Raw genomic sequence first — 18,087 nt, 5'->3', positions numbered from 1 at the left:
CAGGAGGGACTTCCTAACATCTTTCTGCACCTTTTTTATGTTAAAAGCGTGCTTTATTTTTGAGGTTGGTTTCTGTACATTTTTTCTTTGTTTTTCAAGCTTTAATAAAAATAGCTTTCAAAACACATACACACAACCCATCAGGCAACAGGCAAAACCTCTCTTGCTGGGTCACGTAGGAGCCTTTCTTTTTCTTTTTTTAAAATATTTAAATATTTTAAAAAAATATTTAAAAAAATATTTTGCATTTCTGATAGATTTTCAGTAAAAGCAAAAAACAAAGCCTTTCCTAAGGTCAGGCACTCTTCTCCGGAAAGCACGGGGTTAAAATGAGAAAGACTTCCCCTTATTCCTAGAGAGCACCGAGAAATTGAAGTGCGCGGGGGGGGTGATGTCAGTGTGAGGGGCGTGCCCTTTTTTTTTTAAAAAAACAGCACCGAAAATCTCCCCCGCCCCTCCTTGCATGAAATTGCTTTGAACTTCCCTGCAGCGGAGGCAGAGAACAGGATCCGGGTGCAAGAGGTGCAAGGCGTGCAGAGGTGAGCGTGCAAAAAAGGGTGGAAGGGGCGAAGATGCATCTGAGAGGGACAAGTGCAGCCTCAGAGGGAGATCGCAGGCTGCAATCGCACTGGTCAAGCCGCGGCCGACTTCCGTGGGGTTTACTTGGGAGTAAAGCTGTGCAGGGATTGCAGGAGGGCGCAGATGGGAGAGGCTCTTATTCTGCAAGCCCAGATCAGCTCTTGAGGGAAACCTGTCCAGATAACCTGTGACAGATAAGAGTCTTTATCTTGACTGGTCCAGCTAGCGAAAGATTGTCTGCCCGGGCTGGCAGCAAGCAGCTCTCCTGGGTTTTAATTTTTATTTTTTTTTTCAAAAAAGTGTATTGGTTTCCACAAAATTATAAACAAACACATAAAGCAAACAAACAAAATTCATGACCTTATTAAAAAAATACACATATTAATATTGTCAAATGACTTCCTCGCTTCCTCTTGGTTGGATTTCATTGCATGTCCTTTTAACGGTTTTCCAAATCACAATTCTTATAAAGTTTAACTTGAACATTAACATCCTTAGATCTTTTCCTTTTGAAATTAAACATATTAATTCATCACTTAACTTAAGTAAAATCCTAAGCCAATTAAGCATCTACAAGCTATTTCCAATTAATTTAACTTAACATATTTAACTAAATAATCATTAAATTTACCACATTTTTCGCTCTATAACACGCACCAGACCATAACACGCACATAGTTTTTAGAGGAGGAAAACAAGAAAAAAATATTCTAAACGAAATAGTGGATATATGATTTTTGTGGTTCATGCTGTGGCCACAGACATGTGATCTGACAGTAAGTTTGGAGTAGCCCAAAAAATCCTGAGGATCCATGTGGATCCATGCTTTGTAACCACGGAGGAGGGAAGGAAGGGGAACCATGGATCCTCTGCTCACGACTGCAGCAGATCCCCCCCGCCACCCGCAGGCATTCCCTCCATAACACGCACAGACATTTCCCCTTACTTTCTAGGAGGAAAAAAGTGAGTGTTATGGTGCAAAAAATACGGTAATCCAATCTTCCTGATACTCCTCCTTCTTCCGGTTAGGTCGGCTAGCTCCGAAAAATCCATCATCTTTGCAGCTTTCCTGGGTTTGAGGGGAATTTCCCCAGCCCTCTTGGGGACTGAACCCACGCAGAGCCCGAGCTATAGAGGCTTTCCCCAAAGTTGCAAAAGGAAGTTGCCCCACTTAGGGGGCTTCCATATGGTCGCTGTTTGGGAGTGGGGCAAATTCGGACTGAGCAATGTCATCGTTGATGGGTTGGTCTTGCAGACCCTCCAAGTGCCCCTGTTTTCCAGGGATGCCCCTGATTTTTGAGAAGTTTCTGATTTGATTCCAGGGTGTCCCACTTTTCCTTAGGAGAACCCTATTTTCATTGGAGAGATTTGGGAGGGTATGGAGTTATCTGACCCTGGAGCCCTCAGAAGGCAATCCTGTACAGTATAGGGAAGTTTTTTTTTTAAAAAAAAAAGTTTAATGTTTATTATGTTTTTATGTGTGTCAAAAGCTGCCCAGAGTGGCTTTGGCATCCCGGTCAGATGTGTGGGGTATAAATAGTAAAATTATCATCATGGAATGAAACGTCCCTATTTTCATCGGAGAAATGTTGGAGGGTATGGTCTTGCACAGCAAGCCCTTTTCTCCAAAATAGCAAACCTTTTGCCATAATGGTCTCTTATTGCTGGCATGTTCTGCAATGTATTCTTATTCTTATTAAATTTGTATACCACACAACATCCACATTATCTATCTATCTATCTATCTATCTATCTATCTATCTATCTATCAACTTTGTATATAGCCATAAACCCGCAGGTCTCAGGGCAGTTACAACACAAAATCACCATATAAAATCACATCCATAGATCTCAGTGCTGTTCACAACATTCTTGACACAACAATAGTGACTCGGTGGTGGGTTTATTCTGCTTCCATTTGTTTTGCAACACGTCCTCAAGATCTCAAACCTTGGTTTAGGAATCTTGTTGGATGAAGGAATTAAATAACATCCACCGAAGCACACAAAGTACAGTGGTGCCCCACAAGACGAATGCCTCTCAAGACGGAAAACTCGCTAGACGAAAGAGTTTTCCGTTTTGGAGGTGCTTCACAAAACGAATTTCCTATGGGCTTGCTTCGCAAGACGAAAATGTCTTACGAGTTCCTGCTGGTTTTCCCCCCTCCCCCCCTTTTTCTAAGCCGCTTATCAGCTGATCCGATCAGCAGATAAGCCGCTAATAGCGCTAATCCGCTAATCCTTCAATGGGCTTGCTTCGCAAGACGAAAAAACCGCTAGATGAAGAGAATCACAGAATGGATTCTTTTCGTCTTGCGAGGCACCACTGTACAACCAGCCACTGAGGGGACATTGCAAACCAACCGCAGCCTTGTGAGGATGGAGTGTACTCAGCAGCCCTGGAGTTGGGAGTGTCTGTTGGGGTGGGCAGAAATGGAATGGAGTCCCATGGTGAAGGGCATGGCTGGCTCAGCACCCTAAAACAGGAGTAGGGTGTTGCAGACCCCATGTGACTTTTTTATGGCAAAGCAGTAAGCAGATTCACTGTATACCTTTAAAGCACCATTCAACGTACATGTAAAGCACATGACATCCTGGGAACTGCAGTTTCCTTGTCTCAGAGCTTGCATTCCCAAAACCCTTAGCAAACTACAGTTCCCATGATTTGTCGTGCTGTAAATGCGCACTGCCTATGCTTTAAACGCATGGTGTGGCCCTTTAAAGGGATGTAAAATTCCCAAGAAATCCCAACTTTAATGGAATGGCAGACAAAAATGTTTGAATACATAGAATTGGCGAAATTGACTTATAAGATTCAGAACCATCTTAGAATGATGTGGTTTTAAAAATTAAATGGAGTACAGCTGTAAAGATTAAGTTAAAAGAAAAGAAAGGATGACATTTAGATAAAATTAAGGGTGAGGATTTGCTGAACTAAATTTTTGAAATGGGAATGCAGAAAGGGGAGGTATGAGGAGGTCGGTGAAGTAAGTTTTAAGAAAATAAGGTTTTGAAATTATACTTGTCTCTTTTATTTTTGTTTGTGTTTGTGTGTTTTGTTATGTCTGTTATAATTTGTAAAATCCATATATATATATATATATGTTCCAGTAACAAGAAGCCGAAAGCACCAGCGTGAAGATGACGAGTGAGATATATATATATATATATATATATATATATATATATATATATATATATATATATATATGTTCCAGTAACAAGAAGCCGAAAGCACCAGCCTGAAGATGACGAGTGAGACCTCGTTGAAACGTCGCACAGACACCCCGACTCTTACACGGGAAGACACCCGAAGACACCAAAACCTGCATTCCTGTACCCGTGAAAATCTACGAAAGCATATATATATATATATATATATATTGGTTTTGGTGTCTTCGGGTGTCTTCCCGTGTAAGAGTCGGGGTGTCTGTGCGACGTTTCGACGAGGTCTCACTCGTCATCTTCAGGCTGGTGCTTTCGGCTTCTTGTTACTGGAACAGAGCAGAATCTGGTGTTTGAGTTCCTATAAATACTGTTGAGGGGTGTGGTGTATAGCCTCCAACGTTCTGGGCAGAGAGGAAGTTCCTAGATTAGTGTGCCTTTTCTTCTTTTGTTCCTTAATTACTTGAGGGATATCTTGGGTGATTTCATGAGTGATATTCTGAATATCACTGGGTGGGTCATTAAGTGTAGATTAGTTGCTAAAGCTTTCGTGTCTTGACCTCTTGAGCTTGTGAAGAGTTTTTCTGAGAAGATGGCTGTGCTGCATTTAGTTGTGCTCTGGCTTGGCTTCGTGTATAGGGGCGAGCTATGGTTTTGTGCCTTGTGCCAGCCAGATCTGTGTAGGGATTGCAGGGGGGTGCAGCATCCGGAGCAATCCCTACACAGATCTGGCTGGCACAAGGCACAAAACCATAGCTCGCCCCTATACACGAAGCCAAGCCAGAGCACAACTAAATGCAGCACAGCCATCTTCTCAGAAAAACTCTTCACAAGCTCAAGAGGTCAAGACACGAAAGCTTTAGCAACTAATCTACACTTAATGACCCACCCAGTGATATTCAGAATATCACTCATGAAATCACCCAAGATATCCCTCAAGTAATTAAGGAACAAAAGAAGAAAAGGCACACTAATCTAGGAACTTCCTCTCTGCCCAGAACGTTGGAGGCTATACACCACACCCCTCAACAGTATTTATAGGAACTCAAACACCAGACTCTGCTCTGTTCCAGTAACAAGAAGCCGAAAGCACCAGCCTGAAGATGACGAGTGAGACCTCGTCGAAACGTCGCACAGACACCCCGACTCTTACACGGGAAGACACCCGAAGACACCAAAACCTGCATTCCTGTACCCGTGAAAATCTACGAAAGCTCTGTTCCAGTAACAAGAAGCCGAAAGCACCAGCCTGAAGATGACGAGTGAGACCTCGTCGAAACGTCGCACAGACACCCCGACTCTTGCACGGGAAGACACCCGAAGACACCAAAACCTGCTTTCCTGTACCCGTGAAAATCTACGAAAGCATATATATATATATATGATTCAGAACCAAAAAGAAGCAAAGTTCGAAAAGGATTGGAGTAAATTTGTTGAATATATACGGAGTAATTGTAACAATTTAAAAACTGTAGCAGGATTAATGTAAATCTTGTGATGTGGATGGCGTGTAAATAAGAAACTGTAAGAAAAAAATTGAGACATGAAAACCGTTGAAGGGATGGAAGGAAGTCCGGGTGCAATAAGGCGCAGGATAAATAAGAAGACATACAAATTTTTGAATGTAAGAGTGTTTGTTTTATTTGTTGTTGTTACAAAAAAGCAATAAAAAGTATTGGGGGGGAAATCAATAAAGGGATGTAAAATCCATTTCTTTCCCTCTTTTTACATCTTTCTTCCCTACGGAGGAGACGACTGTTTCGAAGACTGTGTCTCCCTCTGTGGATTCTAGCATTTTCTACGCCAACTGAGACGGCCACTCAGGAAACAAAATGGAGGTGCAAGACCCAGCAGGCCTCACACGAGGGCTGGGATCACAGTGGGAAGGAAAAGTCATCCATGCAAACAAGGCTGAGGGAGAATTCTTGCAAAGGATACCTGTCAACCAAGTTAAACAAGAGCAGCATGAGGGCCTGTTACAACATTGGGAAGCCCAATGGCAGGAGTTCCTGAGGAAAATGGAGTCTCCCCACTCGGACTGGGGGGCCCCACTGTTGCCAGATGAGCCCTCGCCCTGGGACGACGCCAAGGCCTTCCTGGCCTCCTTCGAGCAAGTGGCCAAAGCCTGCCGGTGGCCCCGGGAAGAGTGGGCGGCCCAACTCCGGCCGGCCCTCAGCGGAGAAGCCGAGCGGGCCTTCAACAGCTTGGAGGCCGGAGACAGAGAGGATTATGGGAAAGTGAAGGCGGCCATCTTGCGCGGGGACGCCATGAGCAGGGAAGAGCGGCGCCAACGCTTCAGGCGGTTCTGCTACCAGGAAGCCGAGGGGCCGCGAGGGGCCTACGGCCATCTCCAGGATCTGTGCCGGGGGTGGCTGGAGGTGGAGAGGCACTCCAAGGAGCAGATTCTAGAGCTGCTGATCCTGGAGCAGTTCCTGGCCATCCTGCCGCCCGAGATGCAGAGCAGGGTGAGGAATTGTGGCCCGGAGACCTGTGCCCAGGCGGTGGCCCTGGCCGAGGACTTCCTGCAGATGCAACGAGAGGCTGAGAGGCGTGAGAAGCAGGTAAAGGTGTTTCCCTGGTACTTGGTTGTAGGTTAAGTGATGGGACATAGGTTGAATTCCCAATGTAGGGGGTGGGGAGGAAAAAAGGAATGGTAAGCTGCATTGAACTATGTATTTCTTGGACTGACGTAACTATGCCAGAATTCTCCATGGCCCTGGACATGTTCCCTCCAGTTAGACTACTTTAGTGCACTCTTTGTGGGGCTGCCCTTGAAGACTCTCCATAACCTGCAGCTACTGCACATAGCTGTCAACTTCTCCCTTTTCTTGCGAGGAATCCTATTCAGAATAAGGAAATTTCCCTTTAAAAAAAGGAAAAGTTGACAGCTATGCAGAATACCACCACGAGGGGCTTGAGCAGTTCTATGATTCTAACTAATTAGTCATTTCCTTTGTCTCTTCTTCCAGTGACTGGGGTTGTTCAACTTGGCAGATAGTGTTTACACACACACACACACACACACACACACACTTCCTTCCAAAAGGATTTAAAAAACCCAGAATAAATAAATATATTTGAAAGACACAAAGAACATCAAAAAAAGCATTTTGAAAAGAGTGGCAAATAATCAACGGCTAATAAAATCATGGATGCCAGGAGGACAGCATACAATTTTCTCCTGGATTTTAGCAGTGATGCACTCTGCTAGGGAGGGCATTCCACAAGTGGAATGGAGCCACCACTGAGAAGGCCCTGGCTGTCAGTGCTAAATGGTTAGCCCATCTGCTGGTGGCTGCACCACCAACCCCACTCTCCCCTGAAAGAATTCCCTTTTGCCGGTGCAGGTACCATTTGAGGATGCAGCTGGGAGTTCCTTTGAGGCAAGCCAGGCTCTGTGTGATGCCAAGCAGGTGACACCACCCATGGAGACCAAGCAGGAAGACGACAATGGAGAAGAAGCCAGCCTGTTGGGTAAGGAGTGACACAGCCTCTGAGTGGCCAGGTTCTGGTGTGCTCCCTGACTTCTTCTCTGACTGTGGCTCCTTCCCTTCTGTAAAGGGAACATGTCCATGTTTTCGCAAAACAAATATTGCCTAACATAAAACATTTGTGTGCATTATCTTCACTAAAGTGTGCAGCGTTGTGTGTACACTTTATCCTAGTATATGTATTTTTTGTATGCATCTTGGGGCTGCAGAACAGCATTGCAAGGCTCTCAGAAGTGCAAACTTCGAAGGGTGGCCGTGTTCATGTATTGTTTTGGAACAGGCAAATTAGATGGATTCTAATTTGAACATGATTATATTTCTCCCCCAGCCTCTTTAGCTAAAACCATAATTAGAGTTCCTGGCGCATCTAAACTCGTGTAGTTTTCTCCCAGAAGTCCTCATTGCTTTCTGCAAAAGTTTCATTGATATCACACAGCGGAGCTGTTTCTTCACTACAGAAGTGGGGAGATTTTGGCCTTCCAGATGTCGTTGAACTACAGCTCCCATCAGCATCACCAGTGATCTCTTTGGGGCTGGAATTGTAAACCCCATTGTGGAAAGCCACAGATTCCACATGCCCATGGAGAAAATCCTTCTATCATGTATGCACACAAGACAATCCCATTCAAGCCTGTGTTCTCTTCATTGTTAATTAAAAGCTTCCTGTCTCTAGACTGAGTCCATGGCCTGGGATGATGGGCTTTGTGGTTCAGCAACATCTGGAAGGCCAGAGAGCCCCACAACCTGCTACATCGGATACTGGTTTTCATATGTGGGGATGGGAAGTTCCTGTTGTCCTGTCCTCCTCCTAACCACCTTCGTTCCTTGCTATTCCTTTTCCTTTCCCACCACCCCCTGAAGTCCTGGGAGTAAGTGATATTGGGGTTTTCTCGTTTCTCCAGGTGGTCAAGGATGGTTGACTGTAGATGTGGGGGGAAAGCATGTGCCGGAAGATTCAGGAAAAGCACAGCCATGCGGGGCGACAGCAGCCGGCCCGGAAGACCGGGGCCATGGGCAGGCCAATGTTTCTAAGAGTCAGCACAAAGCGGAATCCCAGCAGGAAACCCACCCGGAAGAGAGGGCAGGTGGGCCTCTTCCTTCCAGAGAAGGCCACATGGACCTTGGAGGACTTGCCGTCCAGCAGAAACCCTCTGTTGGCAAGCAGCAAAACCTGTACGGCGCTTACGGAAAAAGCTTTGCACACAGCTCCTCCTCCGCGCAGTACAGTCAGATGTGCAAGAGAGGGAAGCGACACCGGTGCTTGGACTGCGGGAAGTGTTTCTTCTACAGATCGGGGCTGGCCGCGCACCGGCGCATCCACACCGGCGAGAAGCCATACGTGTGCTCCGAGTGCGGGAAGACCTTCGCCTGCAGCTCGGACCGCTGCCGCCACCAGAGGACGCACACGGAGGAGAAGCCGTACGAGTGCCCCCAGTGCGGCAAGAGGTTTCGGCAGCGGTTCAGCCTCAGCAGACACAGGCGGGTCCACATGGCGGAGGACCCATGCGCACGCTCGGATCGCGGGGAAAGCGCCGTCTTGTTGGCCTGAAATGCCTCCTTGCCGCGATGGAGGAGACCATTGCAGTATGCAAGCAAAATAGGTGGGGGGAATTGGCTGAGGATTACCGGGAAAAAGAACATGAGACCCTTGGGACATATGAACTTGTCTGAGTCAGGCTACTGGTCCGTATAGCTTGGCTATGTCCACACGGACTGGCAGCCTCTCTCCAGGATTTCAGGCAAGGAGTATATCTCAGTCTTAACCTGGAGACAGAGATCTGAACCTGGAACCTTCTGTATGCAATCAGATGCTTGAACCACTAAGCTACGGCCTTTGCTTAGGTTTAAAATAACTTAATCCATAGCACTGATAGGAAACTTGGGAAGTTGCCTAATAGCAGAGGTTTGTTCCACCTTGTTTGTTATTGGCTACAGTGATCGGCACAGGCTCTCCAGGGTTTCCGGCGGCAGACATTCCCAGCTTTGTAGGGAAATTATACCTGGGACCTTTGAATTGCAAAGAAGATGTTCCAGATTTCGGACTTGGGACCTGTTCTGGGTGAAACTTTTAAGAGATCAATAGGAGAAGGAATCCCTCCCACCCCCAATCCACGATTCAGGACACCACCCAGGAAAAGCCATCTTAACTATTTCCAGACCCTGCCCCTTTGACCCGTCCACACTGAGTTGCCGCACTAGCTAGAGACGATACGGAAGAGAATACGTTGCATTTCCTTTAGTTCTTTCCAACACTGTGTGTTGATCCTACTGGCTAAGAGAGAATTCACTCTCCAAGGGTTTTCGGTGGCCAAAACGACCGCCAAAATGGGGTATCATATTTGCCAGGATAATTGTTTTGTTCGCATTGCTGTTACGGTTCTAGAAATATAAATATTTTTTGTTTAAAAAAAATGTAACAAATGTTTGGCAGAGGGAAATTGGTGGGAGGGATAGACTCAGTGAGGACCAAGGTGAATGCTCAGTTGGCACAAGAGTGATCCAGGGGATGGTGTGGAAAGGTTTCTGAGGAAAGGTTGCAGCATTTGGGACTTTGCTAGTTTAGAAAAAAGGCCAGCTGTGGGTGACATGGTCTCCTTTCGGTCTCCTCTTCTAAGAACGTCAGAGGAGCCTTGCAAGATCGGGCCAAAAGCCAATCGAGTCCAACTTCCTGGTTCCAGCCAGAGGCCAACAGGAAGCTCAAAGGCGGGACATGCGCAGGGGCTCACTCTCCCTTCTCTTCCCCAGTGACTGGCACACACGGAGGCAAATGACATCCGATCCCAGACCTTGCATACACCTGGAGATACAGGAGACATCTGATTCAATTGATACTTAAAGGTGAAGCTACCCCACAGGCATACGAAACACAGAAAACATCTTTCAAAATCTGCACTTCTCTAAATTTTGCAGTGCAGTTCTCTAACAAAACAGTATGTCCAAAAATGTGTATTACTACTACTACTACTACTACTACTACTACTACTACTATTCTAAACTACCGCCTCAAGGCGATTTGCAGATAAGATAACTTGAAAACAGTTAAAAATACAAAAACAACCGATTCATTTCACAAAACCACTAAAACACAGATACTTGTGACACTTGAAATTCCTGCATTGGAGGGGGTTGGACTAGATGACCCTTGGGGTCCCTTCCATTTCTATGATTCCATGAAAAGACCCATTTATCCAGCTGAGAAAGCCTGTAGGAACCAAAAACTGTTTTTGGAAAGTGCAGATAGCAGGTGTCTGTTGACAAGGACGCTATTTCACAGAACGGGTAGTAGCCACACTAAAAGCCCTGTTCTGAGTTACTTCAGAGTGGGCTTCTGAGATCTTTGGAAGTTGCAAGAGAGGCTCTCCAGCAGATCCCAGTGGTCCCTGTAAAGAGGGTAATTTTGCTGAACCACTCTAGGAAATCTAGCTCTGTGAGGGAAGCAGTGGGGTCTCCTAACATCTCTCAGCACCCTTAATAAACTGCAGATCCCCAAAGTCTTTAGGGGGAGCTGTGACTGTTTAAAATGGTATCAAGGCACGATAAACGTATGGTGTGAATGTGGCCTAGGTCAAGCATGGGTTGCAGAACACAACCACACAAAACCCACCAGTCCGAAAGGGCCCAAAGCCATTCGAAAAACACAGCTCTTCATAACCTCTGGGCATGAACAGAACAAGACTTTTCTGTGGTGGCTCCCCACTTTTGGAATGCTCTCCCCAGAAAGGCTCGCTTGGCACCATCATACATACACCCACACCCACACACCAGGCTTTTGGCCTTTTTCTCATATGTAGTCTTTTAAATGTGGGTGAGATTTGTAAAATGTATTTCTCTTTCTTCTTGGTTTTAATGTATGTGGGGATTGTTAAGGATAATGATTTAATTTCCTGAAATGGAAATGTTTGCTTATGTTAAATCACTGTGCACTTTTAACATGGTTCCCCCGCCCCCTGGCAGTAGCTCTCATATGATTGGCTGACTATGAGTCACATGAGAGAGGCATTCCATTCGGTTGTGACTGTTATTCCAATAACTGTCGTTTTTTAACTGCCTTTCTGATTTCTCTCTCTCTCTGTGTGATGGAGAGAAGGGCTGCTGAGAGAGGCTTCTCCGGATGCTGCCGATGGCAGTGTTGTGTCAGTGTGATCTGTCTGAAGTGAAACAGACAGAGGAAGATCCTTAAATGCTAATAGCGAGAAACCTGCGCAGGAGTTCTCTGTAAGGAACAGAGAGAAACCTTTCATAAGAAACTGTAAGACCTGAGTAAGGTAAAAGTCTGGTGCAAGTCTCAATACAGTTTTGTTTATAAGTCGAAGAAGACTTCAACATACCCTCCAACATTTCTCTGATGAAAATAGGGATGTCCTATTGAGCCTAGGGCTTGCTGATCAGAAGGTCGGCGGTTCAAATCCCCGCTATGGGGTGAGCTCCTGTTGTTTGGTCCCAGCTCCTGCCCACCTAGCAGTTCGAAAGCACGTCAATTGCAAGTAGATAAATAGGTACCGCTCCGGCGGGAAGGTAAAACAGCGTTTCCGTGCGCTGCTCTGGTTCACCAGAAGTGGCTTAGTCATGCTGGCCACATGACCTGGAAGCTGTTGGTGGACAAAGTCGCCTCCCTTGGCCTATAGAGATAAGCACGCAACCGCAGAGTCGTCCACAACTGCACCTACCAGTCATGGGTACCTTTACGTTTATTCAATAATAATTTTATTTTTACCCTGCCTATCTGACTGGGTTGCCCTGGCCCCAACCACTCTTGGTGGCTTCCAACACATATGAAAAACATGAAACATTAAAAAACTTTCCTATACAGAGCTGCCTTCAGATGTCTTCTAAAGATTGTGAAGTCACTAATTTTATATTCTGATTTTATCCTGCGAACCACCCTGAGACATGCGGGTATAGGGTGGTATATATAGATTCAATTAACAACAACAACATTGAAAGGGACTGCAGAAATACAGACCAGGAATGCAAAAACCAGGCAGCAAGGTCTCTTAAAGAAGAAGATTTTTATTTGGTTTTGTCAGACAAAAGCAAAGGGTGCATTTCAGAAAATGAGAAAATGCCCACCCCTCCTTAGGGGTAGCCTACTTATATACCTTCTTGCAAAGCACAGTTCAGCCCCTTGGCATCCCTTTAGCCAATGATTGACAATTTCCTATGGTCATTGATGCATATACATTAAAGCTCAACCAATGAATAAATTGGTGTGTCCTTTTGGTTCCAAGTTGCCTATTCCACTAGGTGGCGCTACTGGCTTATAAACTACTTAACCTCTTTACTAGTTCCAGGAAATACCCCTGAACCCCCTGCTTCCCAGAAATGTACTTGTGGTTTAGCAACTTCACACCTAAGAGTTATATCTGGAGCCTGGCGGTCAGCAAACATCCTGCTACTTGCCTTTGTCAGGGGTCGTTTCTCAGAAATGGCTTAACCTCAACTGGCAAACTTCCTGCCGGTGCAAGCTACCCTTAACCACATCCTTGCAAGCTAGCTGCACCTACAAAATATCCTAACCACACTTGCTCTTTGCAAATAGTTGCAAACAGGAGAGAGGCTTTGCTCTCAGAAAATGACTTCAGGCTTTTAGCTTCTAGTTTGCTCTCTAAAACGGTGTCAGAGGTTCTTAAATGGCTTTAGAGGTCCTTAGCCTGGCTCTCCATTGGTCATCCTGACCTTCACCCCTCCATTCCCCCCTTTCCATCACGAAAATGCTGACCGGTCACGGTTCTCCATTTTCGCTTGATGGACCTATAGGTGCACCATCATAGAGAGCCAGGATATAGGTACGTGTTGCTGCATTAACTGAGCGGCTTACCATTTGGCGTACAATTTGAATAAGGCAAGGCAAAAAGCATGATAAGAGTAATATGGTAACGAAGAGAATTAAAATCACAAGCAAAATCTCTTTTAACCATGACCAACCTGGGAGCTAAGAACTAATTCAACTACATACACTGGGGAGACCTGCACCATCTAAACTAATTTTGTGGTACAAATCAGCCTGTAGCACTCTGACCTGTTCAGGCTCTTAGCTACAGCTGTTGTCATATTCAGGAAGGTGTTTTCCCTCCACCCGGTGGCCATCTGAGAGGTGAGAACCATCAGGAGGCAGGGTATGATCCACATCCTGATTCGAGGGATGTTCGGTGCCCCAGAACAAAGAACTGTACCACCAACACAGAAATACCACAAAAAGGGTAATACCACAGGCCAAAGGGATGGGGGCCCACGAAGGCCAGGTCATGTGGGCCTCTAATTCCTGGCCCTACTGAGGCGTGAACAGCGTCTACACACAAAACGTTCCCACTCTACACAGGGAAAAGTGGCCGCCTGGCACTGATACACTGTTAGGCCTCGGGAGCTATAGGGATGGCAATAGACTCTGTAAAGTTCAAAGGCTGGTCCTACTGGGTGGAGGTCACCTACGTGGTCTCTGACCAGGGCCTATGGAGGCTGAAGCCTGGGGTGGCAACCCTTATGCAGCCACAATAATACCCTACCACATTCAAGGGTATTAGATGTGGAGTTACCAGGCCCAGTAGTTCAGGCAGTATTCTGGGATTTTTTTGGGAGGCTCGAGCCACCACGACAACCACAGGTGGGGCTGCAGGATTTACTGACACTTGTTCAGCAATTTCAATGCGCACCTGGTTCAGGCTCCCTACCCTGCAATATTTGCATTAAGATAGGCTCCGTCCCATGCAACACCTGGATTAAGATTAGGACCTGGTCTACCAGATGGGGTTGGTACAGTGCTCTACCCCCGAGTGACAGTTGGTTACCCCCCCCCCACAACAGCAAGAGCGGTCCAGAACTCGATAGATTTCGACCGTCTCTGCAACTTCCCGTAGGAGCAGTACCCATGTGCGCTGGAGAGTGGTGTGGAAGAAAAGCCACAGTGGGGTAGTGGGATGTTTCAATACGGCAACCTCATCAAAGCCCTGTTCCCAATAGCCAATGAGCACGCCGTTTCTTACCACTGGCAAGACGAACCAGTTGTAGCAGAGGTCCACAGGCCAATAGGGTCGGTATGGCTCGGTGGGGTCAGGGCAATAGGACATAGAGCAAAAAGGGCAGTAGGACATAGAGCAAATCAATACAGAACATAATAGAGAAAAGGGGAAAGTCCTTGTGAAAGTCCTTGTGATGATCAGTCGCAGGATGTCGGTGCCCGTGGCACAACGCTGTCCCGGTAGCGTCGGACACAGGGGTGATGATCAGTCGCAGGGTCTCGTTGCCCGTGGCCCAACGCGTTCCCGGTAGCGTCAGACACAAGGTGATGATCAGACGCGTGTGATGCACCCAGGGAATCACGTCGGCTACTCTCACCGCAGTTGGGATGGAGAGGAGGACGGTATACGGGCCTCGCCACTTAGGGATGAGGGGGTTGCGCTTCCACACTGTCGCCCGGCTGGAACTGGTGGACCGGCTCAGCGAGACTGCACGGTGTAGGCTCGAGGTAGTACCTGGAAAGGGAAGCAAACACACACGGGGACAGGAATTGCACTTGTTCCTGAGTGATGTGATCTCCCACCCACCCCAAACTGGCGGGGATGTCTCAGACGAAAGGGGTTGGTCTGCCATACAAAAGTTCAAAGGGTGATAGTCTCAGTCTCTTGGTCGGAGCGCTCCGAATCCGAAACAAGGCAATGGGCAGGACATCTATCCAGTTGATTCCCGTCTCCTGGGTCAGCTTGGCCAAGTGGGTCTTCAAGGTGCGATTCATACGCTCAGGTTTTCCCAAACTCTGGGGTCTGTAGGCTGTGTGTAGCCTTCAGTTTATCTGCAGCGCCTTGCACACTTCTTGCACAACTTTATCAATGAAGGCAGGGCCATTGTCACTGCCAATACTTCTGGGGAGGCCAAATCGGGGTATGAGTTCATGTAACAGTTTCTTGGACACTTCACGAGGTATCTCTGTTCTAGTGGGGTACGCCTCTGTCCAACCCGTCAGGGTGCAGACAAACACAAGCAGGTATTTGATGCCCCTAGCTGGTGGTAGTTCAGTGAAGTCCACAATCAGGCTTTCCATAGGGGTAAAGCCCACGTGTTGTACACCCGGTGGGGGAAGGTGGCCTTGTCTGGGGGTGTTCTTGGCGCACAGGACACACCCCTGGGATATAGCAGCAACTAGTCGAGAAAGGTTAGTGATATAGAAAAGTCTCCCAAGGTGTGCTCTGGCCGCTGGACCCCCTAGATGAGTGGACTCGTGGTAATTCTTCACAATCACGGTAGCCAGATGTTGGGGCACAAAAACACGGTTGTCTGGTAGACGGAACCATCCCTCCTGGAGTGTTGCTCCTTCCTGGCGTGCCCACTGTTGTTCCTCCGGCGTGTAGCGTGGTTCCACATCATCTGGAGTGAGTTGTGGGATGAGGGCTGCGGTACGTACTGGTGGAGGTTTCAAAGCTGCTTCACGAGCTGCGTTATCTGCCTTCCGGTTGCCCCTAGTGACCATGTCCCGGCCTCTCCCATGGCCTTTGCAGTGGATCACGGCAATCTCTTCGGGACCCCATACTGCTTCCAGTAATGTCTCAACTTCTGGACATTAGCCTTGCATCCAGCTGCCAATTGCAGGACAATGCCTTTTGCTGTTGGACTTCGCCTCAGAGCACAAACAACTCTTGGAGACTTTGGCTTTCTTAGAGCTCTTGGAACGGCTTGCCTGGCTTGCACCCCCACTTCTGGGTGCTCTGTTGCCTGAGGAACAACTTCTAACTGCCTTCCTCTTCCCAGGTCTCAGCCTCTCTCCAGCCCACAGTCCATCATACAGATTTATTGAAGCGTAGAAACACCTTCCCAAAACAGCCTCAGCCCCCTCTGGGCTTGGTACTTTTTCTGGGCATCCTCTAGGCCCCTCTGGGCTTTCTGGACGTCCCACAGCCCCTTCTGGGCTTCCAGCCCCCTCTGGTCTGGCTGCCACTGTGGCCTGACATGCTGTCTTCAGTTCCTGCCACGCGACCCAGGGCTTCCTCCCTTAGAGTATTGGCAACAGCCAAGAATCAAGGCTGGCCCTTAAAATGGCTAGGACCCTTTGGTCTCTCTAGAGCATCAGGCACGTCTGCTTCACAAGCTTCCACTGCGCCTACAGACTTCTCAATGGGTTGGGCAAAGCCTGTTTCAGCCTGTATACCCCTTATATTCCATAAGGGTGAGATCCGAATGGGACACATTCACATGCATCTCCTGGCCAAACATGAACTTGCCTGCTTCTTCCACTAGTGTGGCGGTGGCAGTGACAGCCCACAAACAGGGTGGCCAGCCTTTCGCTGTGGAATCTAATTGCTTGATAGTCTCAAAGGCTTCTTGTTGGGCCGGTCCCCACTCAAAGGGGTCTCTTTCCCTTCCTCTGGTAACTTCATTTAGAGGTTTTGCTAAAATACTGAAGCCTGGGATCCCGATTCTGCAAAAGCCTGCTGCTCCACAACTTTAAGCTTGCCTTTTAGGGATATCACAATCTCTGCCTTTTCTTGCAGTGACCTTTTGACAATTTCTAGATGGTCAGTATGTTCAGCAAGTTGTCTGGATAAATTAGGTAAATCTTCATTCCCTTTTTTTGCATTTTGTAAAGTGAGCTGGTTGTGTGAATCTTTCACTGATTTCAGCTCATTCACAAAACTTTGTTCTTTGTTTTTCTTTTAATTTTAGTAACTTGTTCAATTTCTCCTTTGCAGAGATATGTTCATCGACCTGGGATTTAAGATGGTCTGTTCCTCCTTACATTCTATTTCTGTTTCTTGCAAATTTTGTTAGCTGATTTACTTATTTGTTCTTTAAGCAATTTGATTTGTGAGTCACACTCCATGAGTTTGTTGCTGTAAGTAACATCACAAGTATTGATTGCAGAATGAAGATCTTTAACTGTTTGGCTAGTCTCTTTGTTTTGCCTAACAAATTCTTCATTCTCTTTTGCTTTACTAGCATTTTCAATTTTTCCCTCAGCCAGTTCTGATTTTATTGCACTTAACTGTTCAGAAAGTTCTGAAAGCTTTCTGCCTCCACTGTTCACACCTTTGGTTTGTAAATCTTTCAGTAACTGGACTTCCCTTTCAGCCTTAGACAACACTATTTCCCTGTCTTGCATTTCATCCTCTTTGCACTTGATCTGACATTTCAGAATATTAATCTGCTCAGAATACACATTTGTATTTGAAATAATAGTAGAAATTTCTTTGTCTTTCTCAGCTAAAACCTCTCTGAGGTTGTCAAATTCTCTTCCATGCCTCTGGAGGTCTTGAATTAGTTGAGACCTCTCTTCTAAATGACTTGTGTTTAATCTATTAAGTCCTTCATTTGTCTGCTCAAGATCCTGTTACATTAATTCTATAGCAGCATCCTGTTTCATGGTCTTTTCTCGAAAGTGGGTATTTATTTATTTTTTCCTCTGTTAATGCAGTAATAACTGCTTACTGTTCTGTACACTCTTCTCCATAAACACTGCACTTCTTCTGGACATCTTCCCTCTCCAAAACCTGACATGAGGGAGTGACTTTGCAATGTTCAGTCCTGCATTTCTTCAACCAGGGGGGGGGGGGTTGTCATCTACCACCTTCAGCCAGTTGTCTATATAGGGGATCTGGTTAGGATGTCCCCCCTGGTCTATGCCATAGTCTCCGCTGAATCCTTTCTTGAAGTTGTTTAACATGCATTGAAGGGGGATTACTGGGCCTTTCGAGCCTCCCCCTCCCATTTTCAGTATGGCCCTGTACAGCGTCCCCACACCAAACACTCACACATTCATTTCGCAACTTTTCTCGCCCAGGTGCGGTCGCCCGACTGGGAAACGGAGTACTTGTTGCTACGACCCCAGGGGAATGCCCTGGGGTAACACACATACATGCACAAAATGC

General features: G+C 46.7%; 1 protein-coding gene across 1 annotated transcript; it reads left to right on the top strand.

The window, feature by feature from the left end:
* Positions 1 to 5,432: 5,432 nt before the first annotated feature.
* On the top strand, positions 5,433 to 9,694 carry LOC309524922 (uncharacterized protein). The gene is made up of 3 exons (XM_082210158.1): positions 5,433 to 6,304; positions 7,091 to 7,217; positions 8,137 to 9,694. The coding sequence occupies exons 1-3, from the start codon at positions 5,576 to 5,578 to the stop codon at positions 8,781 to 8,783; spliced, it is 1,503 nt and encodes a 500-aa protein (XP_082066284.1). The 5' UTR covers positions 5,433 to 5,575; the 3' UTR covers positions 8,784 to 9,694.
* Positions 9,695 to 18,087: the final 8,393 nt, after the last annotated feature.

Source organism: Podarcis vaucheri (assembly GCF_965113315.1).
Source record: "Podarcis vaucheri genome assembly, chromosome: 2".
NCBI classification, from domain to species: Eukaryota; Metazoa; Chordata; class Lepidosauria; order Squamata; family Lacertidae; genus Podarcis; species Podarcis vaucheri.
The sequence above is the reverse complement of the archived record's forward strand: the minus strand, read 5'-3'. Positions and strand labels throughout refer to the sequence as shown.